General features: G+C 37.2%; 1 protein-coding gene across 3 annotated transcripts in view; it reads left to right on the top strand.

The window, feature by feature from the left end:
- Positions 1-2003: 2003 nt before the first annotated feature.
- Ubr1 (Ubr1 ubiquitin ligase) overlaps positions 2004-27084 on the top strand; it is a 64901-nt gene continuing 39820 nt past the window's right edge. Inside the window, exon 1 of one of the 3 annotated variants that reach the window (XM_068226700.1) lies at positions 2004-2043. In XM_068226700.1, coding sequence (XP_068082801.1) covers positions 2005-2043 — 39 coding nt within the window. In that variant the 5' untranslated portion in view covers position 2004. Of the gene's footprint in view, positions 2044-2489; positions 2960-3448; positions 3531-27084 lie in introns of those variants that run through there. The other 2 variants (XM_067143217.2, XM_067143218.2) reach the window with 2 other exon arrangements.

Here is a 27084-nt window from a genome sequence, read left to right as displayed (position 1 = left end):
ATGATGAGTATAACAAGTGTGACCAATATGGCAACAAACAAACTTTGAAAAGTTTAAAAGTACCTTCTGTATGTCATGATATTTGTGGAGTAGAATTCTTTGCAGAGTGTATTTCCCTTCTTTGATGTACCGGTATCTGTTCCTTTATTTGAGTTGTAGTTGACAGTAGAGTAATATAGCATAATTCTGATGTCTTCGATAGGGATATTTTCTCTTGCCAGCTTGTACATCAGCGATGAAGATATTACTTTAGAAGTACCGGTACCCAACGTTAGTTTTATAAATCTTGCTTTAACCGATTTTTAGATGGCCCGTAGTCCTATTGTATAGATGCCGTCCGGCTCCATGGCTAAATACATAGCGTGCTGGCTAGTGGTCACAGCGGTCCTAGGTTCGATTCCCTGCAGGGTTCAGAATTTTGATAATAAGTGGTTAATTATCGTGGCATGAGATCTGGGTGTATGGGTCGTCTTCATCATTATTTCATCCTCATCAATATGCGCAGGTCGCCTACGGGAGTCATAACATCTAACGAGGTGAAATTGTCCTCGGACACTCTCGGCACTAAAGGCGATACGCCATTTCCCTTTTTATACCTAGAAACCATATGTGACAATTGGCGTTATTTTTGCTGTATTCCTGTATATTTAGTGATAGTTTTGCGTGGTCTTTATTGTCAAACATTGTTCTATTCTCTGCGGTGGTTTGTTCTCTGATGTGTATTCAGAATATTACTCCCCTAGTCTGTAGGATGTTTCATAAATATCGTACCGGTAAATCGCTGTATATCTTCTAATCTTATCCTGTCCTATGCTGCCATTCTCCCATTGTTTTCCGTTTGTTGATTTCGTTATTATTGTTTGATGTTCATTTCTGTGACCTATCCAAGGGATGTTTGTAGATCTTTCATATTTTGGGAGCTTAGCGCCTAGCGCCATATCACTTCTTCTTAAAACAGTAATCGCCGCCACCACCACCACCACCACTACCACCACCACGTATCATTGTATCGTTTGCATACATGCAGGCATGCAGTGTAAATCTAATTCGTTAATGTTCTTCTTTACGTTAGCTGTAGTTATATGACACCGTGTGTCTCTTTAATTGCCTTTGAGATACACCAGTCATCCTTTATCATCATCTTATTTTCGATTAACACAGTATTTTTTTGCGTTTTTATCTTCGTTTGTTTAGTTCTTTTTCTTCTCCGATTATTCTGTTTAATTTGTGTAATTGTTTCTCCCTGTTTACAAAGTAATTTTTGTAATTTAGAAAAACAATTGGATATTTTCCTTTAGGTTTTTCCAGGAAGATTTCTACGATCTGCAGTGTCATGGCATTTGTGGCGTAGAATTCCTTGCAGATTATTAGTCCTTTTACCCATTCTTGTTCAGTTGGAATGTGTGGATCTATTTATTTATTTCCTTAGTCTATGGTTGAGTATTGAGGAGGTAATCAACGTTACTCTTCAATATTATCCTTCGATATAAGTTTTGGGTTCTTGATCTCTCCCTTAGGCCTATCTCTATACTGCTGTTCCCTTTGCCTTCACATCGTATTTCAAAACCTCTTCGGGCCTCGGGATATCGGTCGGCGACTGACTAGTCTTGAACCAAAGACTATGTTTTGCCCGGACCGAATAACCTATTCTGCGAACGATCTATCAGGATTAAATCCGCTTTCTCGTTGATTTTTTGGTTGGTGACGATGTACTGTTTGATAATGGCGATACCGGTACGCCAAACGTTGCTGTCTTAAAAATGAAGTATGAATGAATAGCCTATGTCTTATAAAATGAGGTGGCAGCACATTTCTATGGGTTCTAGTCATCTGGCTTGCTTCATCGCTTCCATTTCTTGTGGAGATTGCAATCCCTGATTTGCCCGTGGTCACCTAACATGAGGAAGAATTCGGTTTTTTTGTTTTTTTTAAGTACGAAATTAAGCGTGGCAACCCTATGCATACCATAATTAGCACGTAATTTTTAAAAGGAAACAGGAAAACATGTTATCAGACATTACTCTCCGTGAATTATACACGCAGGTAATCGCAAACGGATTATCTCAATGAATCACCATTACTTTTGTTACTATAGTCCTGTAAATATCTTGTTAGGATTGGTATTGTCGTTTGTTGTTGATAATAAAACTGCCATTAACAGTAGTCCTGAAGGCTAGGTTTTTTTTGTTTTTTTTTCTGAATCATTCAAGTACCGGTATCTATTATGTTAGAAGTTCGCAATATCCATTGTAATTCGATATTCGCATTCTTTTAGGCATCATAGAATCCCTGATTTTTACATTCCTTTATTGCTGCTGTCATATATTGACACGCGGATGAAAATTACTGACATTTTCGTGCAGTTTTGTTTTGAAAGAACTTCTTTCCCAAAAGAACAACTTTATTGGTTCAGTTGGTAATATAATCATATTTCACGGATTCTCAGTACCCATAGTTCTCCCATAGTACGTCGCGGTATGCCGTAGAAAATCGATTTACCCGTTTAATTACTAGGTTTTTTTTTTTACGGACGAACTGCAGATTCATTTGGAAAAATGGAATAAACTAAATGAGAAGTTTGTCGTATGATCGGGATCAGCTGGGAAGTGTTGAGGTCGAAACGAACTATGTTAAGGTTAAGCTATTTTTATTTGTCTCGTTATTTGTTATGACCATGATATCATGAGTGATTGGTCGTGACGTCACATTATTTGTGTCGTCAGCCTTGCAGCTGTTCTTTTCGTGCGTTTTGAGAAGTTGGGGAAACAGATTTGTGAAACGTCAGATATTCTTGTTGTTAGTTAGAGCCGTTTAGTTGTACTAATGATGATACGAATTTTAATTTAGAAAATACAGTGTTAGTTTCCCTTCGACTAGTCAGTGTTCATCTCGACTTCGTTTGCTGAAGGGAAAGTGATCTTTCCTCTTCGTGAATATTGGCTCTGAACCTTTTACCGAAGTAAGTGCTATAGTTTTAATGGACATCGCATCAAGCATTGTTGAATTGATTTAAACACATCTGAACTTCTCCATTTAGGATCAGTTTGCAAGTGTAATGTTGTTTGATGTGTGAGGTTTATGCTAGCTTCATCGCTCTGTGTTCATTTCAGACTTGCCTCAACGTAGTTTCATGTAGCCGAAATATTTCCATTCTGAGGTAAATTTACACTGGTTTCTCGCGATTACGAATACGTGCAGATTTCAATATATTCCAGGAAGTCATTTTTAGATTACAACTTATTGGATAACTCAAACTAATCATTGAAAGTTATAAGCAAGTCCTAATGTTTACCTCCATCCATGATTTCAAACCTTTGGCATTCACTGCACTGTATATGTACTAGGGCCAGTATTGGTACTTAATATGTCCACAGCAGTAACATGTGACTTTTATTACTCAGATTTACTGTTTACCTTTGCTGTACCAGCATTATGCCATGTTGGCAGTATGGAACTTGTATGTTAACCTTGCTGTCAGCTCCGTTTTGATTGCTGTGTCTCTTTTAAAAATATTTAGGAACTGGAGGATTGTAAGTAGACCTCCAGCAATGCATACTATGAATTCATATCTGTCATTTTTCCTGTTTCTGTAGATATTTCATTCCTTCTATCTTGTCTGTTGTGGATCATTGTAGTTTTGTAATTTGTGTTCATAGATTCGAAATGACACTAGCGTGAATGCAACATTCATACCCTTGTATTTTCTTACTAAACTGTTAATTAAACGTAAGGACCGTTCATAACCTGTAATGTCCTTTAGATCCTTCCTCTCTGTGTAGAGTAGAATAAAACTATGTATCCAACGTTAAACCTATAGTTGAAGTAGTTTCAGCATATTTTAACCTTAAAGTAAAATTGTACAGAAAATAATTTTACAGGAGAACAATTCAAAGTTTAGGTCTCTTATCTAGTTTCTTGTAAATGCTCCAGCAGTTTTCTTGTCTCCCAAGCACCTTGAAATAGTAGAACAGTCACTGTAAAATTATGAGTTTGGTAGAAATGATTACCCTGTTGTTTCACTTTCAGCCCTTTTCATCTTGACTAGATGTACTGTTTTAGAGTTTAAAAAATGGTTGTTACTGAGAAATTTGGCAAATATTTACATTAAAATAATCCATTAGTCTTATATTCCTTCATTCATTCATTCATTCATCCATCCATCCATCCATCCATCTGCATTTAATGCGGTAGCCCTGGTAGCAGATTCCCTATAAAAAATTATGTAGTCTTTTCTTAAATAATTTCAAAGAACTTGGTAATGTACGTATCACACATTTCCCGTGATACATTTTTCAATAGCTCTGAGGCCATACGATTATTATTATTATTATTATTATCTCGCAGAAGCAAGTTCATAACTGTGCGCCCCTAACCGCAGTTGTCATTTTTACTCACTTCCTCCATATGATATAGATGTTGATTCCCATAGGGAACTTTAAATATTTGTCCTGAATGAGTAAATTTATAATACCAATATAATGGTCCGTTATTGGACATTATAAATTTTCCAGCTAACTCATTCTTGGTTGCCTGCGTTTCGCCCTCGTGTGCTAATTTAGGCTCGTCAGTTGGGACTTAGCACACCACCCAAGACGCAAGGCTAGTGCATACCGTGGTGGCCACTGCATAGGCTACTTGAAGCCACCAGCAGTGCCAATGCACTATGAGAGCTATGTCTCATTTCCAAAAATTGATGCCTGCCTGGCCATCAGATGATATAGATGTTGATTCCCATAGGGAACTTTAAAGTTTTTAAATTTACAAAACATAAACATAACTTCTCAACCGTTGATCGCACCCTCCCGTCCAAGATGCCAGTAAATACTTTGCCTGGTATATTAATCAGTGAGATACCTCGATAGTTGTTGCAATCCTTCCTGTTCCCTCGCTTATAAATAGGTGCAGTTACTGCTTTTGTCCAATCTGAAGATACCTTACCAACACTCCATGATAATCTTATTACTCTACAAAGCCATTTCATCCCTGCCTTCTCACTATACTTAACCATTTCAGGTCTAATTTCATCTATTCCTGCTGCTTTATGACATCATCAACATCATTATCATGAATTCCTTTCAGCGAGCCAGGTAGGATGTTTAAAAACTATGTGCTTCCTTTTATTACGGTACTGGTTTGCTTCTTTTCTCTCTAGGGCATCCCATGTTTCTACGATGACTTCATTTTTCGTAGCGTCTGATTCCTTCCATTTGTTTCTCTCTGATTAGTGTTATATAGAGTTGTACTTCCTCTTCAATCTATAATCACCACCACCACCTCTCCTCTCTTCTCTAGGTCTTCTCTTATCTGATCTAACCACCTTTTCCTACAGCGTGCCGGGCTGAGTGGCTCGGACGGTTGAGGTGCTGGCCTTCTGACCCCAACTTGGCAGGTTTGATCCTGGCTCAGTCCGGTGGTATTTGAAGGTGCTCAAATACGTCAGCCTTGTGTCGGTAGATTTACTGGCACGTAAAAGAAGTCCTGTGGGACTGGCACCTCGATGTCTCCGAACACCGTAAAAGTAGTTAGTGGGACGTAAAGCAAATAACATTATTATTATTTCTAGGGCTACAGTTGGTCTTCATCTCGGAATAATGTTTTCAAGATACTTCCTTGGTGTTCGAGTCTCCTGCATCCGGTTAACATGTCCTAGCCACTTCACCCTTGAAACACAGCCGTTCTTCCATGGTCAGGTTGCCCTGCAGGTCTCTTCGTATCTGATCATTCCTAATTCAGTCCTTCCTTGTTCTCTGTACAGTTTATCTAAGGAACTTCATTTTGACAGTTTGCAACTTACCTCTCTTTTATGTATGAGTCTATTTATCCCCTTTTCCACTTCCTCAAGCATAATTTCACCAACGTCATTTTCCTCATCCCCATGAACTTGGCTGTTCGTGACACCACCAGGAAGATTTCCTTTTACGTTGAGAAGATTTAAAAAATATTCCCTTCACCTGTTCAGTGATTCCCTGGGATCTATGATTAGTTCACCTGAATTATGCAAAACACTAGCCTATTCATTTCCTTTTTCCCTCCCTTTCTTTCTTTATCACTGTCCAGAAAGGTTTCTCTACTGCTTGACCAAGTCTTTCCAGCTTATTACCAAAATCTTCCCAAGACTTCTCATTGTATTCAACACTGTTTGTCTTGCTCTGTTTCTTTCATCTACATACAATTCCCTGTCTACATCAGCCCTTGTTTTTAGCCATTTCCGATAAGTTTCTCTCTCTTTTTTTTTTCTTTCTTTTTTTTTTTTTTTTGTACATTTACAAATTGCTCTCACGTCGTCATTCCACCAAGATGTTCGCTTTTTCCCATCTTTACACATAGTTGTTCCTAGGCATTCCCTTGCTGTTTCTACTATAGCATCCCTGTATGCCACCCCTTCTCTTACTATATCCTGAACCTGCTTACTGTCCCCTGTTTGGAACTTCTCACTAATCATATCCCATATACTTCTGTCTAATTTCCTCATCCTGGAGATATTTTATCCTTACTAGTTTGGAGACAGATTTCACTTTCTCTGTCCTAGGGCTAGAGATACTTGGTTCACTACAGATCAGATAGTGGTCTGAATCATCGGAAAACCCATACATTCCTAAGATATTTCTTGAATTCGAATTTGGTTAAAATATAGTTATTATGGAACTAGTACCCCTACCTTCCTATGTGTAGCGGTGAATAGCCTTATGCGTGAAGAATGTATTCATAACTGCTAACCCATTACTAGCACAGAAGTCCAGCAAACGCTTCCCATTCCTATTAGCTTCCATATCTTCCCCATCTTTACCAATCACCCTTTCGTATTCTACAGTTCTATTTCCAACTCGCATTGAAATCGCCCATTAGCACTGTACTATCTTTGCTGTTGACCCTGATTACAGTGTCACTGAATGCTTCATAAAACTTGTGAACTTCATCCTAATCTGCACCCTCGCATGGTGAATACACTTGAGACAATTCTCGTTGTAATTCCTCCAACGGCAAAATTAACCCACATCATTTGCTCATTTACATGCCTAATAGAAACTATGTTGCATGCAATAGTATTCCTACCCCACACACTGCCCATCCCTTTTTAACACCCATCAAGTACATTTTATAATCTCCTATCTCTTCCTCATTATCTCCCCTTACCCAAATATCACTTACTTGTAGCACATCCAGGTGCATCCTCTTTGCTGGCTCAGCCAGGTCTACTTTCTTTCTTCCATAAGCCCCATTAATATTGATAGCTCCCCATTGAATTCCATTTCGTTCGGCAAGTTGTTTCCAAGGAGTCCCTCACCTGTCAAATGGGAGTGGAACACCGTTACTCCCATAGGTCTGAGGCTTGCTTGAAGTGTTCTGAGCTCGGTAAATTCATGAAGCAGGATGCTACCCTACTTATACATAGTCCAAGTGAGGATCTCTAACGGGTTAGGGACCCCCGGTGGATTGTATAGTCTTAGCCACCTGAGCACAAGGAGGGCAGGACTCTGAATATGTCCAAGATGCCCACTCCCGTTCTGTAGCAACTGGTATCCCGACTCTCAGAAGCACTTGCTAGGCCACTCAGCTGTTGTCCATGCCTCACGAACTAGAACGTGACTACAGTAACCCACACCATGAATAATAATAATAATAATAATAATTTGTTAAAACATACTCATACAAAAGTTGTTTGGTAGCATTATCTCTGCATGGTTACAGAAGTAAGTATGGAGCATGTCTATTGTTCCATTTCCCTTCGGCACCAGCCATCACAAGTGAAACAAGTAGTGCTTGCTTCCTAGAGCAATGAGCTGATGGCCTAAACCCTTGGCCTTGCAGTCCTAATGCCATTGGGGTCAGAAGAGAACAAAATTGACCAGCAGAGACCGGATAGGAAAATGAGCAGCTTGGCTCTACTTAATGGGAGCTATGCCACATTCTGGCAGGGTACTTGTGGTTGTTCTTGTGGGTTTCTGCTTTGTCGCCTTTTACAACTGGCAGGGGTTACTGTGGGAGAGAAAAATTACATCTTCTTTGCTGCGTACAGTCGCTCAAAAAGACGAGTGCATAGTGTTGTGCAAGTTCCTCGCTGGTATGCTTTTCTCAGACATAATAAAATTAAACCTATTGATATAATGTTTCTTTTGGGTATTCACAGGGTTTGTATCTACATGGAAAATAAATTATTTTTTTGATGAAATTAAAATTAAGTCCATATACATACATACAGTCATGACAGAAGCACTATTATAACTTACAAGGTATTATAAATTGAAATAGTATTCGTGAGGTAGTGGGTTTGAACCCTACTGTCGGCAGCCCTGAAGATGGTCTTCTGTGGTTTTTCACTTTCAGGCCAGGAAAATTCTGGGTCTGTTCCTTAGTTAAAGAGGAGTGGTGGAAAGACCGAAGAAAGTGGAGGAACCATATTTGCCCCTACCCAGCTACAGCTGGATAATGGGACATGATGATGATGAGTAGCCTATATGTAAGTCAATACGAAAAAATCATCATGAGGTTTATTGTGTGTAACAGATGAGTCTTATGGCAATGATGGGTCAGTAAAGGTCTAGGAGTGGCAAAGAAGCGACCTTGGTCTTAATAAGGTACAGCCCCAGCATTTGCCTAGCGTGAAAATGGGAAACCATGGAAAACCATATTCAGGGTTCCCAACAGTGGAGTTCAAACCCACTATCTCTCAAATGGAAGCTGACAGCTATGTGATCCAATCCATGCAGCCGCTCGCTCAGTGTATTATGATCTTTTTTTTTTTTTTTTTCTGCTTCTAAACGTTCCACTCAGTTATTCATCGACTAATGTAACATTCCACACCATCTCTGTTCGAAACATACCACTTAGTCAAGCAACTCATCTACTCCCAAGTTCCCAAATTCACAACATTTTTGCAACATAATTCTCTCATCAGAAATTAACAAATCAAATCATGCTGCTTTCCTTTGAATCTTCCCCAGTTCTCGTATCAAGTAATCTTGGTGTGGGTCACGTACACTGGAACCATACTCTAATTGGTGTTTTACCAGATACTTATACGCCTTCTCTTTTATATCCTTACTACAACCCCTAAACACCCTCATAACCATATGAAGAGATCGATAACCTTGTTAATGTAATTATCCCAATGAGGATCTTTTCTTACATATACATAAGTATTTGCAGTGATACCCATAGGTACTTCATCTCATCCATGAAGTACTTAAAACTGAGAGGACTTCTCCTTTTGATGAAACAGCCTTGATGATTCATGCCGTTTACCATTACTATTGTCTGCTGTCCTCTTGCAACATTGTCGAGATCTGTTTACAGTCACTCTCACTTCTTTACCTTATTTATTACTGTATACAGTATTTGTTTAATCGTATGGAGATTATAACAAGAAGTTAATAAGTCCAGGTCCAAGTTTTTCAGCCACTCTACAGCACTTTCTGAAAAATGAAACAGGTCACTGGGGCTTCCGGATTATTCATGAAGCAGACAGCACAGGATGACATGGTCCACGGTCTGCTCCTCTTCAATGCAATCACACATTAGAAAATCCATCCAACCCTACTTATGGTGTAGGAAGTTCTCAGTCTGTTGAGGCGACACCATAATTTTCTTGGGAGGTCGAATCCCTTCATTTTCCGAGTTGGATTTAGCTCATGAGCATTAGTTCCAGATGTTGAATTTGATCATTCATCCTGCCAGCTCAGCTTTAGATTAAAATTATCCCTCAAGAGTTGGCCGGCCAGTATACTTGCCGGTCTCCTAGATCAAAGTCGTCATGGCAGTGGGTAACTAAATTCCTGGTGAACTGGTAATGAGAAAGATGACTAGATCTTCTTTGCTTCTCTCAGCAGAGCTTCATTTCTCCTCAGGTGGGGTGGTGGGATATGACTAAGTACGGGTAACCAGTGCAAGGTGTTGACTTTACAGTACCAGTTATGCAGCGCATGGTATCATTCAACTAAGTATCCACTTTATGCACATGTGCACATTCCACCCATACCGGGGCACAGTATTCTGCTGCTGCCGAGGCTCCTCAGGAACTGCCACAAAGCTTGTGCAGGATGTATTCCTTGTAGCGATTTTGAGAGAGAGCTTGGTGAGATGTTCTTTGTAGCTCAGAGTTCTGTCCAGGGTGACTCCTAGATATTTCGGGAACGGGTTATACTTTAGTTTTTCACCAAGACTGTATACAATATAACATCTGCAGATGGCATTATCTGTGATTCCAGTTCTTTATTCATTTATATATAAAAAAAAAAAAAAGCATATAAGTCCATTAGTACTGCCTTGTGGGGTGTCTTCTTCTTCTTCCCAAGGGCCTCTTATAAAAGGTCCTTGTTTAGTGTCAACCTCTAAGATCTTTTGTTACCATCTGTTTTCCCCTACTCCCACCTAATAATACCTGCTCCCTTCATAAAGCTGCAGATTGTTCTTATTGGGTTTTATTGGATCTTCTCTCTCTCTTCACGAGGAAGACCCAGTGTAAAGATTCTACTTCTTCCCAGCGCCTCACAGTCAAATAGCATGTATTCATTCTGCTGATTCCTCTTCTTGATTGCATTTCGTACATAAATTGTCCCTTACTACTCCAATTCTGTGTAGGTGCTTTTTAAGATGGCAATTGCCAGTAAGCAGCCCCCACAACCCATCTCGTATACTCTCTGCTAAGTGCAAGCAGTTCTTTTGTATGCTTCTTGTTTTGAATTTGTACTAGTTTCTTTGCAAGTCGGCATCCTGGAACAGTTTTCCAGTTCTTCAGTTTCTTTTTATTGTACCCTTTTACCTATTTAATTCCAGGCATGCCCATATGAGATCCCACATACTGGTTCTGAGCCATTTTTCTAGCTGTCTTCTCATTTCCTCCTATTCCTGCATGCCCTGCTACCCATATCATTTTGACATAGTACTCAGAGCTTTAGGAGAATTGAGTGGCAATACCAAACAATTTTGGATGTGATTCAAAAAGCTTTGAGTGCTTTAATGGCTGCTTGGCTATCCATGAAAATGAGAATGCCTTTACCTCTATATTCCATTTTCAAGTTTTCCTCAAGGCACACAGTAATGGCTAGCATTTCAGTTAGAAAAACTGTAGAAACTGTAGCTTGTTTGCCCAGGCCTATTTGGATAGACCTTTCAGGTATTCCTCTGTTGATCTCTTCTCCTGTTTGTGTTTCCATCCTTGAGCCATCCATCCATCATACCACATCTTCCCTGTTAGTTCTCCACTTATTGATATCCCAGACTTTGCATTGGATTATTTGGGTCTCGAATGGCTTTTCAAAAATATACCTTGGAGTCATATGATCACATAACATGTGTAAAATCTTCCCCTGTTACAGCACTGTTAACCCGCCATCGGTATCGTTGTTAGGTAGCCCCTAACAAAAATATTCCTTATTAAGAAAAGTTTTTTGGTTTGAATCATCGCGTAACGAAGGAAAACATGTGACTCATAAACTCATTTGAGAATACCTGGAGTTTGAAAAGTTTGAGTCTTAAACCAAAAAACTTTTCTTAATAAGGAATGTTTTTGTTAGGGGCTACCTAACAACGATACCGATGGCGGGTTAATTTTACAGTGACCAAGGTTGGGCCTTTTAACCTTCCATCATCCAGTTCGTTTAAGTCTGTATGAACTCATTCTAGCGTCCCTCTATAAAATTACTTATTGAAGGGAGATCTAGAAGAGTGTTCAAGGCTTCTGTCAGCGTAGTTTTCATAGCCTCGGTTATGGCTATACTTGTAATATGGCTATAGGCTCCGTGCATATAGCAGTGTGCTGCTGCGGGTGAAAATTACAAGAACTACTTAGGGGCACCTTCATCAGCAGCTGACCGTAGTGAAAATAAAAATATTTTTTCTTTAGTTACGAAGCATTGTAATCATGAATGCTGGGTGCAAAACCATTTTTCATGCAGTCCATTAACAACTATTATCTTCCTAAACCAGACTTTTATACAGAAGTCTGTACTGGATTACATATGTTGTTCAACTACAGCTATGCAAACTTCAGGAATAATATTGCTAATAGCTTGTTTGGATACTCAAAATTGGTACTGTAAGCTTGTATACGAATCTCCTGTTTCCAAGAAGCACAAGGTTATAGCCAACGTTTCTTGCACTGGAACAGATTTTATTAAGGTTGTGTCGTTCTTCACAATGTGCCCTCCAATCAAATTTAAACTAGTGGAATGTTATTTTAATTTGTGGATAAATTTGGTAACCAGTTGAAACGGAAGAATTTGACGGTTAAAATGGCCATTACCAGGTAACAAATTTATTTGTAAATACATATCTCTTTAGGAAGCTAAAATTAATTATAATTTGCATTATCTTTACGAATCATGACGTGTGGAGTTGAAAAATGGAGTACCGTATTCATTTTCCATATTTTTCCATATTTTGGAGTTTAGCACACATGTTCCATATTCTTAGTCGTTAAAATCAATATAGTCTATATTTCGGCTAAAAAGTATTAAATTATATTAAATTAGCAGTCCTCTCATTAATTGAGAAATAAATTAAAAATCTGTATTCAAAAAATTAATATTTTTACGTGTGTGCAGGTCATTATTATGCCTGTCCACATCTGGGCTAATAAAATAAGCTGATAAGCAGTGCAAAGAAAGAGAAAGGTTGAGCCTGGAAGTGGTGGAGATCAGCCGGTCAGTACTGTAACTATCTGAATCACACTTACAGCACTGATAAGCTGCATTACATAACATCAAATGTGTCTGTGCCATAATTTCATAACTAGGGAAATCTCATTCGTCGACGATGTGCTAGTGGTTTCTGGATTAGTTCGTAATTCGGGCATTCCCATTGATTGCTTCATAACTCCATTTAATTCACTACCAGTCATTCACAGTTTGAATTAGCAGTGAGACGGATCATAATGTTCTGATGATACAGATGTTGATTCCCATAGGGAATCTGAAATTTTTGTCCCGAATGAGTAAATTTATAATACCAATGCCGGTGGCTTCAAGTAGCCTACACAGTGGCCTCCACGGTATGCACTAGCCATGCGTCTTGGTAGGTGTGCTAGGTACCAATTGACGAGCCCAACCTAGCACACGGGGGCGAAACGCTGGCAACCAGGAATGAGTTAGCTGGAAAATTTATAATGTCCAATAACGGACCATTTATATTGGTATTATAAATTTACTCATTCGGGACAAAAATTTCAGATTCCCTATGGGAATCAACATCTGTATCATCTGATGGCCAAGCAGGCATCAATTTTTGGTAGTGAGACAGTCTCTCATAGTGCATTGGCACTGCCGGTGGCTTCAAGTAGCTTACGCAGTGGCCTCCACGGTATGCACTAGCCATGTGTCTTGGTAGGTGTGCTAGGTACCAACTGACGAGCCCAACCTAGCACACGGGGGCGAAACGCTGGCAACCAGGAATGAGTTAGCTGGAAAATTTATAATGTCCAATAACGGACCATTTATATTGGTATCATAATGTTCTTGTATGTTCAATGTGTGCAGCTGTATATTGATATTCATTGAAGACATTAACGTTGTTACAATGTGCCTAAAGTAGCTCAGTCAACCAGTTTAAAATTGAAAAGTCACGTATCAGAATTTAAAGAAGATGGTTTATAAACTGACAGTAAGATATTATTTTGTAATTTGTGTCATTGTACATTGACATCTACTCAAAAGGTTCCTTATGCAACAACATGTTTCAACCAGTAAACACCAGGCTAACAGACTACGAGATTCCAAGCAGAGACAGTTGTTTCTGACACAACCAGCAACTTCCAGTGTAACGTCCGAGTTCAACACCGATCTCTGCCGTGCTCTCATCTCTGTTTACATACCTCTTTTCAAACTGAATAATCAGTGCTTTAGGGAATTCCTCGAGAAATATACTAAATGATCCACCTCGGATGAGTCAACGTTCAGAAAAAACGTACTGTTCAGCCGTATACGATGAAACTGTTTCGAAGATAAGATTAAAGACGGTCCAATTTGGGTTTCCATTGATGAGACAACAGACAAAGAAGGCAGGCTAATTGGCAACGTAATCATTGGTTTGTTAAGCGAAGATTATTGTAAACGTATTCTCTTACACTGTGATGTTCTAGAAAAGTGCGATAACAAAACTATAGCAAAACTGTTCAATGAGGCTATGGGTATCCTCTGGCCACAGGGCGTTAAGTATAATAAAGTGTTACTTTTTATTAGCGATGCCGCACCTTATATGATAAAAGCCGGAGAAGCATTGTGTGTTGTATATCTTAAGATGACTCATTTAACATGTGTAGCCCATGCCTTTCATTGTGTGGCAGAAGTGGTAAGAGGCAGTTACCCCAAAGTAGATTTATTGATTTCCTGAGTGGAAAAAAGTTTTTCTCAAAGCCCACAGAAGAGTTCATCTTTTAAAAGAAATGTACCCAGAAATTCCATTGCCGCCTAAGCCGATTCTAACTAGGTGGGGTATGTGGCTGCAAACGGTTGAATATATAGACTGTATTAAGAACATTCTGCATGCCATGGACTCTGAAGATGCAGACTCAATTGAAGCCGCGAAAACAGTTTTCTGCGATACAAGTGTGAGAAATGAGCTTCTTTGAACTTTGATATTAAATAGAAATTAATGTTACATTCAGCATAATTTTTCATGCATCACAAAAACACTGAAAAGGCTCCAAAACTCGCATCTCTCACTTTCTGAAAGTTGTGAAATTGTGAATTAAACTGGAACAACTAAATCGTGGTACAGGTAAAGTTGCAGATGTAGCAAACATGAAGATGGCCACTGTACTTTCAAAAAACCCTGGATATGAAGAAATGACAAAGGTTGCTGCAATGCTATGTGGAGATTTAAGTGTAAAATTAACATTGGATTTAACCCCAGCAGATATTGTGAAGTTGAATTATGCCCCCATTACCTCTTCTGATGTTGAACACAGTTTCAATCAATATAAATCTGTGCTTAGAGATAACAGGAGAAGATTCACTTTCCAGCACTTAAAAGAGCATTTTGTAATCCATTGTTTCGCTAACAGAGAATAAAAGATTGTGTGTTCTTCAAATATATTAAAATGAGACGTGCAACATTATGTTGCATGTAGATCTACTTTGTTTAGCTTCTTTGAACTTTGATATTAAATAGAAATTAATGTTATATGTGTAATTTTAAGTCCATATATAATTCCATATTTCAATAATTATTAGTACATATAAATCCGTTCCCTGGTCATTACTTAACCAGCAGCATAGCGACAAGTAGCAGCTCACCTCGTAAGTTCATTGACGGCAAGCAAAGGAGCAAGGACATGTTTGTTTGGTTCAGACTAGTGTAATGTTATTTTAATTTGTGAATAAATTTGGTAACCAGCTGAAACTGAAGAATTTGACGGTTAAAATGGCTAGCATGGTCGGGCAGAATTAAGAGGAAAAATTTCCGATTTATGAGAAAGGTTTCAGAAATATAGCAGAATTAAGGAAAGGAGAAATTTCAAGAAGAGAGCAGAAAATAATTTAAATTCAACATAGAGTGACTTAAGACTTTTTTTTTAAGACTTTTTTTTTTTTTTTTTTTTTTTTTTTTTTTTTTTTTTTTTTTTTTTTTTGCTATTGGCTTTACGTCGCACCGACACAGATATGTCTTATGGCGACGATGGGAGTGGAAAGGACTGGGAGTTTTAAGGAAACGGCCGTGGGCTTAATTAAGGTACAGCCCCAGCATTTGCCTGGTGTGAAAATGGAAAACCACGGAAAACAGTCTTCAGGGCTGCCGACAGTGGGGTTCGAACCTATTATCTCCCGAATACTGGATACTGGCCGCACTTAAGCGACTGCAGCTATCGAGCTCGGTATTTTAGGAATTGAAGATTATTCTATTTTAAAGTGTTTTACTAAATGACAATGTAAATGTAAATTTAGACACAAAGAAACATTTTATTTCTCTTTTAGATTTAAATGAGGATGCAAGCTCCAAGAGCAGAACAGATTTTAAATTGTAGCATATAGTGACTAATTTAATAGGTTTTATTCATTTTATTTGAAATTTTCTATTTTAAAGTTTGTAATAAATGACATAGTAACTTAGTAAAAGTTGAAACACAAAGAAATATTTTATGAATTTCAAGATTTATATATTTGTTCTGTTGATAATTATATCTGTACAGATATATCAAGTCCAAAGGTTTTAGTTTTGATGTTTGGCACCGCTGAAGAAGAGAGTAGTTAGCTCTCGAAACATGTACGGTAATTAAGTATAATAAAATATGTAAAGTAATGACAAGGCGGGAAAGTGTTCTATAGAAACTGAGTATAAGTCAATACAGGGAGGATTAACCAACATGGTTAAAATAATCAATTCACATATCCGCTGTCGTCTCACCACGTATTACCATGGCCAACTAAATAATAACAATGGGATTTCAGTGTGTTTTATGCAACAACAATTAGCCACATTATTTCAAACTTGTAGAAAGTGGCCACATAATAAATTTACAAGAAAAACAATTTGCAGGAAATAGCAACAGAGCAATAACTGCAAATTGATCACAAAGAAACATTGGTTCCCTAGATATCCTACCATTTCTCAATAGAGGCAACGTAGTAATTTGTGTATTAGTAGTGGTGATAACGAGATTAGTGTTCAACAATGCTGTCTTCAGAAAAATATCATTGGTGTATTTCTAGTACGATATCATGTTAGTGCAAGTTAATACTGCTAGGGAGGCGATTAATTTCAAATTTAAATTTAAATTAATTTGAAATATAACCATGTTTTATAAGAAAGGCCATGATAACAGTCATTATTTCATGAAGGCGAATAATTGTTTCCATGAAATGTAACCATTTTTCAGCTGTTGTTTATGCATTTTGCTCAGAACATGTCACCTCACGTACTGATCGACCGTGCGAATAGTCTCGACCTCGTATCTCAAACATAGGGAAAGAGAACAACAACAGCGAGAAGAGACTACAGGAACTTTTTCTGATAAAAATGCTCAGGATTGATGTTGGACCTATTGAAATTCCTGATATTGAAACCGCATCTACACTATCAACAGTTATACATGAGAAGAAAAGTTCAGAATCACTTAAAGTTGCCAATAAGTAATTATTTATATTGTGTGTCTGTATTTATAATATGATCAAGTCCACCTCTGTAATATAACGCTTGGCGCTACTAGCTGCCTTCCTCAGAGGCCTGGGCTTGAATCCTGACTCTCCCAGAAACTGGTATGTGGTTAAAACGGTGCATGCAGGTCATTTCCATTAGGGGTGTGCATGAAAAGAAATGCACCACCTCGGGTCAAGCACATGAATTTACGGATGTAAAATATGGCATTTCTGTGAGCTATTGATGTTGCGTAATGGGGGCCTATTTGTGTAATTATATTTGTCTACTGCCTGTACAAATCCATTTTGTTAGGTTGTAACGGAATACTATAAAATTTCACACTTTGGTCTGTAGAACAGTACGGTATGTTATCACGACTCTACCTGGCTATAATTAAGACTATGGCAATACAATACAATGTGTACGGTATCTATTATGATGTGTGTGCTCTAAAAAGGATGGCCTACTGCAGCTTGCTTTGCAAATAGGCCTATAACATTGCTATAATAATTTGTTTCTAACTGTTAACCTATTTGTAAAATGGTTAAAATGCACATTATAAAGAGTTATTTTGTATTAAAATGTATAAATCCCAAATTACTTCTTGCAATTTACTGCTATGATACACCATCTTTTCAAATACATTTCATGAGGTCGTGAAGAAAATCTTTTTATCACAGTATCTATTAATGCAGCCAACAACAAGCGTATAGTTCTGCCCGAACGTTATAACATTAAAAAAAATAACCATCTGAAGACAGCATTGTAAAATGATACTTCTTCTTCTACTTATTCTCCTTCTTAATTTATTTATTGGGTTCCACTTTTGTGTTATACCCAGCCACTAGTCATTTTATCGAGTAAAGCCAAAACTATGAAGGATGATATATTATTTGTAATGTGGGGGGGAGGGGGGTAAGAAATTAGCTGAAAAAAAACATACATAGGTATCATATACTGTGTCAAAAACAAAACAATACAAAACTTGAGATAGAGAATGTACAGGGACACTAGGTTCTATTCTTCAAACCAGTATGATCCATCACGGCAGCTATCTACATCACAAACACGACCGGATCAACACATAGGGAATGTGGTCTTAGATTTTTAATAATGGCTTTAGACAAAAACATAGAAAGGGATTCAGTGACAGAGGGCCATGTGTAGCCAAACAACCTGTAAGCAGCAAACGGCTAAGGATAGCTTTAAATGCCTTTGTTGAAAGCAAATGGATCTTGGGTAATTAAGCCAAGCAGAAGCTCGACAGTCGTTGGTGGCAATAGATGAAGAAATTTCTTCGCTGAAGCAGTAATGGAAATCATTTTTTAAAATCATATACCGATCTGTTTGTGAGAATGATACTTTCAAAGAAGTAGTGAATTCTTTATCTTCAAAAGACAAGAGGTACGATCACTTTTGGCTCCACACTATTTTACCAACAGTAAATTTGAAAACAGAGAAGTTGGCTTCATTTCTGAAAATAATACTAATAATGTTTCATGGAAATGATTCACTTGAACATGGTTTTTCTGTTAATAAAGTTATAATAGAGAACATGCTACAAGAATCCCTTGTAGCACAAAGAAGAATATATGATGCTATTTCAAACATAGGTAGAATTGAAAAGGTCTCCATTAATAAGAACATTCTCCATGCTGCAAGGTATGCTCATGCTTCATATGTTCAAAATTTAAAGGAGAAATGTGAAGCATTGGAAGTAGAAGATTCTTTGAAAAAAAAAATATATATATATATATAAGAGAAACATTTTCAGAAATTCACGAAAATCGAGAAGCTGATTCACCTCCAGCAGTGGAAGAAATTAAGGAAGCATTAAAAAATCTTAAAAATAACAAAGCTAGTGGGGAAGACTCCATAACAGCTGAACTTTTAAAATGGGCTGAACCAAAAATTGTAGAAGTTCTACAAATAATCTTTGAAGAAATTTGGGAAATAGAAAAGATCCCAGAGGATTGGAAAGTGGCTCGAATACACCCATTACACAAGAAGGATAACAAGCAAGATGTCAAAAACTACAGAGGTATATCTCTCTTGCCAGTTGCTTACAAGATATTCTCAACAATACTACTGAACAGAGTAAAATAGACACTGGACAGTCAATTGGGTGAATATCAAGGTGGATTTAGAGAGGACAGATCTTGCTCCAAACAGATTTTCAACCTGAAATCTATAATTCAACACAGATTAATAAACTTCAAAGACATAGTTGTAACATTTATTGACTTTAAATAAAGCTTTTGACTCTGTTGATAGGGAAACCCTAGATAAAGTAATCCGTGAATTTGGAGTTAAAACTAAATTGGCAAACCTAATTCGTGAAACCCTTACAGACACTATCTCAAAAGTAAAATTTATGGGTGAAATATCTCAACTTTTCAAAATAAATACAGGTGTCAGGTAGGGCAGTGGTTCATCTCCACTCCTTTTCAATTGTCATGGAAAAAATTGTAAGAATTTGGAATGAAAAACTGAAAGAATCCAAAATATTGCCACTCGTGCTGGGGAAAGAGAACAAAGGTGTTGCAATAAATTGCCTAGCATTTGCAGATGACTTTGCCATACTTTCAGAAAGCCTTACAGATGCAGCAATGCAAGTCAATCTCCTTGAAAAGACAGCCAACATGACAGGTTTGAGAATCTCTGTTGAGAAAACAAAATTTTTGACGAATATAAAAAGTGCCCCGAAGTTTTTAGTAACAGATGTTGGTCAAATAGAAAAGGTAAAGAAATTCAAATATTTGGGTGAGATAATTCAAGAAAATGGTGTAGAAAAATCTGCTATAGAGGAGAGGATATGAAAGATGGAAAGAGCTTACGGTATAACTAAGAATACTTACAACAAAAGGTGCTTATCAACAAAACTTAAATTAAAGTTCAACACAGTAGTGAAACCAGAATGCCTGTATGCCAGCAGATGTCTACTACTGAACTACAAGCTTGATAAATTAGAAATATTAGAAAGAAGAATTATAAGGAAAATATTAGGTCCTCTAAGAATTGCAGAGTTTTGGAAATTAAGAAGTAACAATGAAATTTACCAGAACATAGAAAACATATCAGAAACAATAAGAAAAGGGAGATTGCTATTTTTTGGACACATTTATAGTATGGATTACAATAGACTAACTAAATGAATCTTCAAGTACCTTTGGGAAAAGAAATCAACCACCACCTGGATTCAAGAAGTCAAGAAAGACCTGGAAAGGAACAACATACGAGAAGAAGAATTATTGGAAAGAAAGATTTTTAGGAAGAAAGTCTTACAAATGGAAGGATTCCAAGGGAGAAAGGAAAAGAAAACAGGCACAAAGTAGACTGAAGACAGGAAAAAGAAGCACAGTGAAACAATGAAAGAATACTGTAAGAAAAGGAAAGAACAACTAAGGAGGAAGAATTGAAATTGTAACGTGGTCCTTAGAAGGCCGGAACGCAAGAAGAAGAATAAGAAAAATAATGACTGCTTTGTTGCTGAAAGAATTAGAAGAAAAGAAGTGGAGGGTGGTGGCAGAAGCTTGACAGTCGTCGGTGGCTATAGATGAAGAAATTCCTACGCTGAAGCAGTAATGGTAATCATTTTTTTTAAAAATCTTAAAGTGAATTTAATTTGACTAAATTCAACTTCCAAGTTTTGAAATTTAATGGCACATTAATTGCTCATTTATTTTTTGGATGTTAAGTTTTCAAAATATATTTTAATATTACTGTCATAGCTGGGAACTTCCTTTATAATTTTATTGTTTGCCATTGTGTGTCAGGGAAAAAAATGGTTTTTATGTCTAGAAAACAGGGAAATGTTAGGGAATTTTAAAATCTGGATTTGGTGGACACCCTGCAAGAACTGGGGAACAATGGACGTTAGTGTCGAATCAGTTTGAAGAACTATGAAACTATCCTCACACATTGGGCACAGTCAATGGAAAACATGGTGACAAGTGTTCATTGAAAAGTGGCAGTGAATTTCATTCGTACAAAGAACTGCTTAGTATAGTGGTATTGCATTAGTGGATGCCAACTACAACTTTCTGTTCAGACGTGGGTTGTCTGGTTGTAAAGGTAAAATTTCAGATGGTGAGGTGTTTGCTAACACAGAACTGTATAAACAGTTTGAAGCAAAATCTTTAAACTCACCTCAATCCAAACCTTTAGTCAGTGGATCAACAAAACACATTCTGTATTTTATCATAGACGATGAAGCTGTTGCCGTGATGGAATGTATGATCAAACCATACATGGGGCTGATTTAAAAAGGGTGTAAAGGAGAATTTACAATTACAGGATGAGAACATACACTAAATAGTTGAAAACATTTTTGTGTATTGTCGCCAAGTTTTCGAGTTTTGAGAAAACCAATGCTTCTGGAACCTGAAAAGGCTGTGCTCGTGGTTACGACGATTGCTTTGTCTACACAATTTATTCTTCATCTTCGAGGTACACTCTACCAGGAACATTTGACATTGAAGAAAATGTTCGGCTGATAGAAAGAAACTGGCAAGGAAACCAAAGTGAGACACCTACTCATTTCTCCCAATCAAAAGAGTAACTAGGAAGTTCACTTTAAAAGCTAAGAAATCAGGCAGAAACTAAAAGACTATTTTGTAAATGAGGGAAGAGTAGATTGGCAGGAGAAGTATGTATAAACAACTGTCAATCAAGAACAATTTTGCAACTCAATATGCAAAGAATTGCATTTCATAGCCTTGGTTTGACAAGATTCTAACCAACTTAAATGAGCTTTCTCCTAATTATCACACGCCATAATGTTATCTCACTGCTAAGTGCATTTCAGCTCGATTTATTAGCAATTGAATTATGTATTTTGGGTTATTCAACATGTAAAAAAATTCAGTGTGCAGAGTTAGTCAATGTCTCTCCAGCTACAGTAGGCTGCTGTCAGTTATATTTTCATACATTATGCATTAAAAAATTAATCAAGGTCACGGAGATGGTGGTGGATGAAGTGTTTTTGAATATTTTGTCTTGAAATTTATATGTACTTATTCTCAAACATTAATACATGAAATGAATAGAAAACAATTTTATAACGTATTTATAACAGATCGGTTACATTCAAACTATTACATGTTATAAATTTCAACTTTTGGTTCGTATTGAGTTTCAAAGAAACATTCAAATCTAATTTTATTAGAAAATTGTCCACCTTTTCAATACAATATATTTTCTTTCCACATTAGAACCTTTACATTATTATTGATTCCGTTAATGGGGACATGTTTCGCCCTTATTTTTTGGACATCATCAGCCATGTTTCTTGCCTCAAAATCATAAAAATGTATTCACGATCCTGTTTATATTCTTGTAATATTCTATAAAAGGCTGTATTATGAAGGTTAAAATATGCTTATTGTATTACATAAGTGTCCACATTTGACTAGATAATGATGGCCAGTGGGATTATACATATATAATGAGTAACACTAAACCTAATATAAAAATAGAATAACACTAAAACTATAATTTAACAAATTGTTGAAACAACTTTGGCAGGTTTTTGCAGTCAGTCTTATTGTCCACTGCTGTGTTGATTTATTTTTGAAACAAGTACTCTTGAAGATATAATTTTAGTTCCCATTGGAAAATTCTATAGCAAAATTAGCTAAATGTCTAGTAAGTTTTTGTTAACAAACGTAGTTAAACACCAATAACATTAAATAAACTAATAGCTATATTTGTAACTTATTTAACAATGTTGGCTAGGTTTAAAACAGTAATTTTAGTGTTTAACAGTGCATGTCCTGTCGACTTTTATAGAAATCCTTAAAAGTCATTATTTCTTGATTTTATTATCATGTTGTCAAATCCGGCATCACTTCTGAAATTTTAACTTAGCAAGCTTCCCCACAGCCAAGCTAGTGTCTCTATAGACACACTTATCTCTTACATAGAAAATAGAGATGAATTTTCATTTTCAGATACTGTTTTCTTGAGAAATGTACAATCCAAAATTAGAAAAATGATTGGATGTTGTTGAGTTGCTCGTTGTTGTTTAGCTGTTGTGGTGGCATGCCGCTTGTTGTTAACGAGGATTGAATGTTGACTACTCAATTTGTTGTGTTAAAGATGAAATTCAGTGGCTTCATAATTCTCGGTAATTAATGCTCGCACTTTCGCGAATTATCGAAAACCGCGAATTATCCACAGTCACTTTTAAGCCTGGTAAAAACCAAACCATGATTTAAAATAATTAAATGTATTTTATAAACAACCAGAAAATAATTATAACACTTCACATTGTATTGTAAGACACACTAGAGAATAATTACAAAATGCCATGTGGATTATGCCAACATTCGTATCTAACGAAAAAAATCTGTCAACACTTTGTTTCTTAGACGATTGTTCATTTTTCTAATTTTGGATTGTACATTTCTCAAGAAAACAGTATCTGAAAATGAAAATTCATCTCTATTTTCTATGTAAGAGATAAGTGTGTCTATAGAGACACTAGCTTGGCTGTGGGGAAGCTTTCGGAGCTGCCGGCGCACATACCCATCACTTGGCTTACAGTTCAGCGACCTTGGGCTGTGGGGAAAGGGAGGGTAAATTCCGAGTGCATTCCTCTTTCATTGTCTCTGCTTCCAAGATTACGGTAATCTGAGCTGTGCCACGCGCAGCAACATGCTTGAATGTTTCAGAGTTTGCAGCATTCTGGCAGCAGTGTGCATATAGGCTTACTGCTACATCGTAGAGAAACGAAGTCCAGTCTCCTCAAAATATCAATGATTTAGTCTCCATGCATCGTATTAAAATTCTTTTAAACTAGGCAGAGATAATTTTACTCAGCGTGATGATTAGTGGGTGTAAGAATTAATATTTAAAAAAAATAACACTCTGAGACCCGCAAATTAACCGCAAAGCAATTATCCGCACGCAAATTATCGGGAGTGTGCTGTATTAGGTTTCGTGTTGCTCGTTATATAATGTATAATATCCCACTGGCCATCATTATCTAGTCAAATGTGGACACTTATGTAATACAATAAGCATATTTTAACCAGCTTTCATAATATAGCCTTTTATAGAATACTACAAGATTAATATAAACAGGATCCTGAATATATTTTTATGATTTTAAGGTAAGAAACATGGCTTGTGATGCTCTAAAAATAAGGGCAAAACATGTCCCATTAATAGAATCAACAATAATGTAAAGGTTCTAATGTGGAAAGAAAATATATTGTATTGAAAAGGTGGACAATTTTTTAATAAAAATTAGATTTTAATGTTACATTCAGACTCTCTTCTGCAGGAGTACTGCTTGTCGAAGGAATGGAAGGCTGAAGAGCTCGTGAGTGGGTTGTGAAAAGTGAATTTTCAAGTGTGTGATGAGACAGTGATTGAGCATTTGATGGGTAACTGCCTGTGGCTGGTTGGCTGTAAAACCCTCTTCTTGCCTTAAGAAATATCCCCATTATGTCTGCTTGTAGTTGCGTTCTCCCGTCTTCATTAAATGCCCTAAGATTCGTCACTACAAAATTTCCAAACGAGTGGCTTTCATCATTGATAGCATTGTTGTTAGCTTGAATTCTGAAAGCTTCATCCAATAATGGACCAACTATATTGGTATTGTAGACAGTAGTCGTTCAGAGCCTTGCTCTTGCAGTTAATCGGTGTTGAAGTCATTTCTACAGGGGGTTCGGATTCTTCTTCCCCGGTGTCTTGTCCAGTCTTGTAATAATTGACTATGTATTTCTCTATCTGAAAGAAAACAAATTACAGTTTACTGCAGTGTGAGTTTAATCTTAGTGCACTCTTTGTCATAAGGTTTTCCGTGTAGCAAATTTAGCAAGAAAGCACTCTTTATCATAAGGTTTTCCATTTAGCAAATTTACCAAGAAAATTAGGCCATTGCACCGTGTCAGGATTTATTTTTAGAGTTGTAACGTTTCCTTCAAATAATGAATAATAATAGTTTTACATATCTCTGAAGTAATTAAGTAAATAGTTTGACAAAGTTCTACATTCAGTCCCTGAATGCACATTGTAGATTGACATGGCATAGTTCAAACAGCTTGAAAGCTTACTTTTGACGTCGGGTTAACTTCATGGTTATGGCGACGGGGCACATACTTCACGTGGAATTCAAACCACAGGAACATGTCCTTCAAAAAATCTTACCTGCATTGACCGGGAATTGGACCTCAGCCGCCTTGGTGAGAAGTCAGCAGCTATACCACTCAGCTATCATATTACAGTAAATAGAAACTCTAAACCTCTCTTTCTCAAGAGCAATGGAAAATCAGAACCTTATCAAACCAAGGTGATGATTTACAGTAGTTACCTGGTTACCTTGTTCAAAGTCTGATGGGGGTTGTTTTTCTCCAAAAGGAATTTCAAACTTTCAAATGCATACCATGTACTCTTGTATATTTTGTTTGCTCCTATAATCAAAAGGTAATAATTATTAACTACTTTGTAGCATAGGTTAGGAAACTGGACAGATCTTAATATGATCAACAGTTAATCACATGTGATCTACAGTTACTACTCAGTGTACTCAATGCTAGTTAGAAACAAGCACTACTTGAAAATATTTCATTTTTAGTCTGTGAATAATAGGACAATAAAATTAATTGAAAATGTATTAGTTTGAATATCATTTATACCAACCTTTTCCTGTTCCTGGTGACTTTTCATCTTCTGTTCTTCTCTTCTAAGAGCCACTAGCAGATGCTCCTCCTTTTTTTTTTTTTTTTTTTTGCATGATTAGATAGGGCTTCCAAAATCATTCGCAATTCTCCCGCCATGCGTCACTCTTTTTCAACCGATTACAATGATGCGGATCCCTTGGGTCCCACAAAATTGTCGTTTGTTCATAATTTATAAACTGTTGAACCATTTCCCTGGACCACTCCAAATCCATTTTTCTTCAAATCGGAAGATCCCCAGACAAAGGTTGATGAAAAACTAAATGAAGTCAGAAGAACGTTGAATAGTGTAGAGGTGAAGGGAGGAGTAACGGGGGCTCTGAGCATATGCAGCACATGAGGCGATGATACAGAGTGCTGACCGGGGAAACGCTCCGTCCACACTATCCGTATCTGTATCGTGTATCTTCCCTTTGATGCGATGGCAAAAGACAGACTCTCGAAGGGACCATCCCTGATACGATCATTGTATTATAATTTGATACACGATCATGATACAGAACTCTGTTTTCACAAGGCCGATCATGATACAGATATGCTTATATGATACAAGTATGGACCCGGCTTTAACAGAGTTGCTTTTCTTTTTCTCCCACCAAGCATGGTCCTAATCCATTTTGCAACAGTTTTACTCACATTACTCTCCTCATTAACCTTGGTCTGATAATTGAGTTGTAGGATGTGTTGCTGAAGGACCCTTCTATGTCTAGAAATGTTGCCAAAGCTATTTCTTTATACTCAAGGCTTTCCTCTGGTTTGCAAAGCAGCTGGAGTGCAGCCTCAGTGGATCTGACAGGTCTGTATGCAAACTGATTTTCATGTATGGTTGAGCTCAGTTGTACCCTTTTCCAAATATATTTATCCAGTATTTTCTCCATTGCCTTTAGCATAGAAGAGTTCAAACATAATGGTCTGTAATATTTGGCTTAAGCGTGTACCCCAGAGCTAGGCTTGCTCTGAAAAGATCTGTCAGTGCCTAAATTAAAGTAAAATTATTGCCTTGATGACTATCTCCCGTTCTTCCTGTAGGAGTGTCTCATCTGGCCCTGGTGCCTTTATTGGCTGAAACTTGCTGATGGCCCACCTTACTTGGTTAGGCTTTATTAATTGGTTGGAACAGTTACAGTTTGCTCTTCTAGCCCTGGTCTCTGTTTCGATTGTTTCTTTTCTGTCCACCTCCTCAACCTCTGGAAAGTAGCATGTTGGTAGTGACTTCAGCGTCTCCTTTCTTGTCTGAGTATATGTTCCATCAGTTTTTTCAGTGTGTTGCCTTTAATACCGTCTGGATACTAGCTGTTTCAGAGTGTGATTTAACCTTTTCACAGAA

This window comes from Anabrus simplex, chromosome 3, assembly GCF_040414725.1.
Source record: "Anabrus simplex isolate iqAnaSimp1 chromosome 3, ASM4041472v1, whole genome shotgun sequence".
NCBI lineage: Eukaryota > Metazoa > Arthropoda > Insecta > Orthoptera > Tettigoniidae > Anabrus > Anabrus simplex.
The sequence above is the reverse complement of the archived record's forward strand: the minus strand, read 5'-3'. Positions and strand labels throughout refer to the sequence as shown.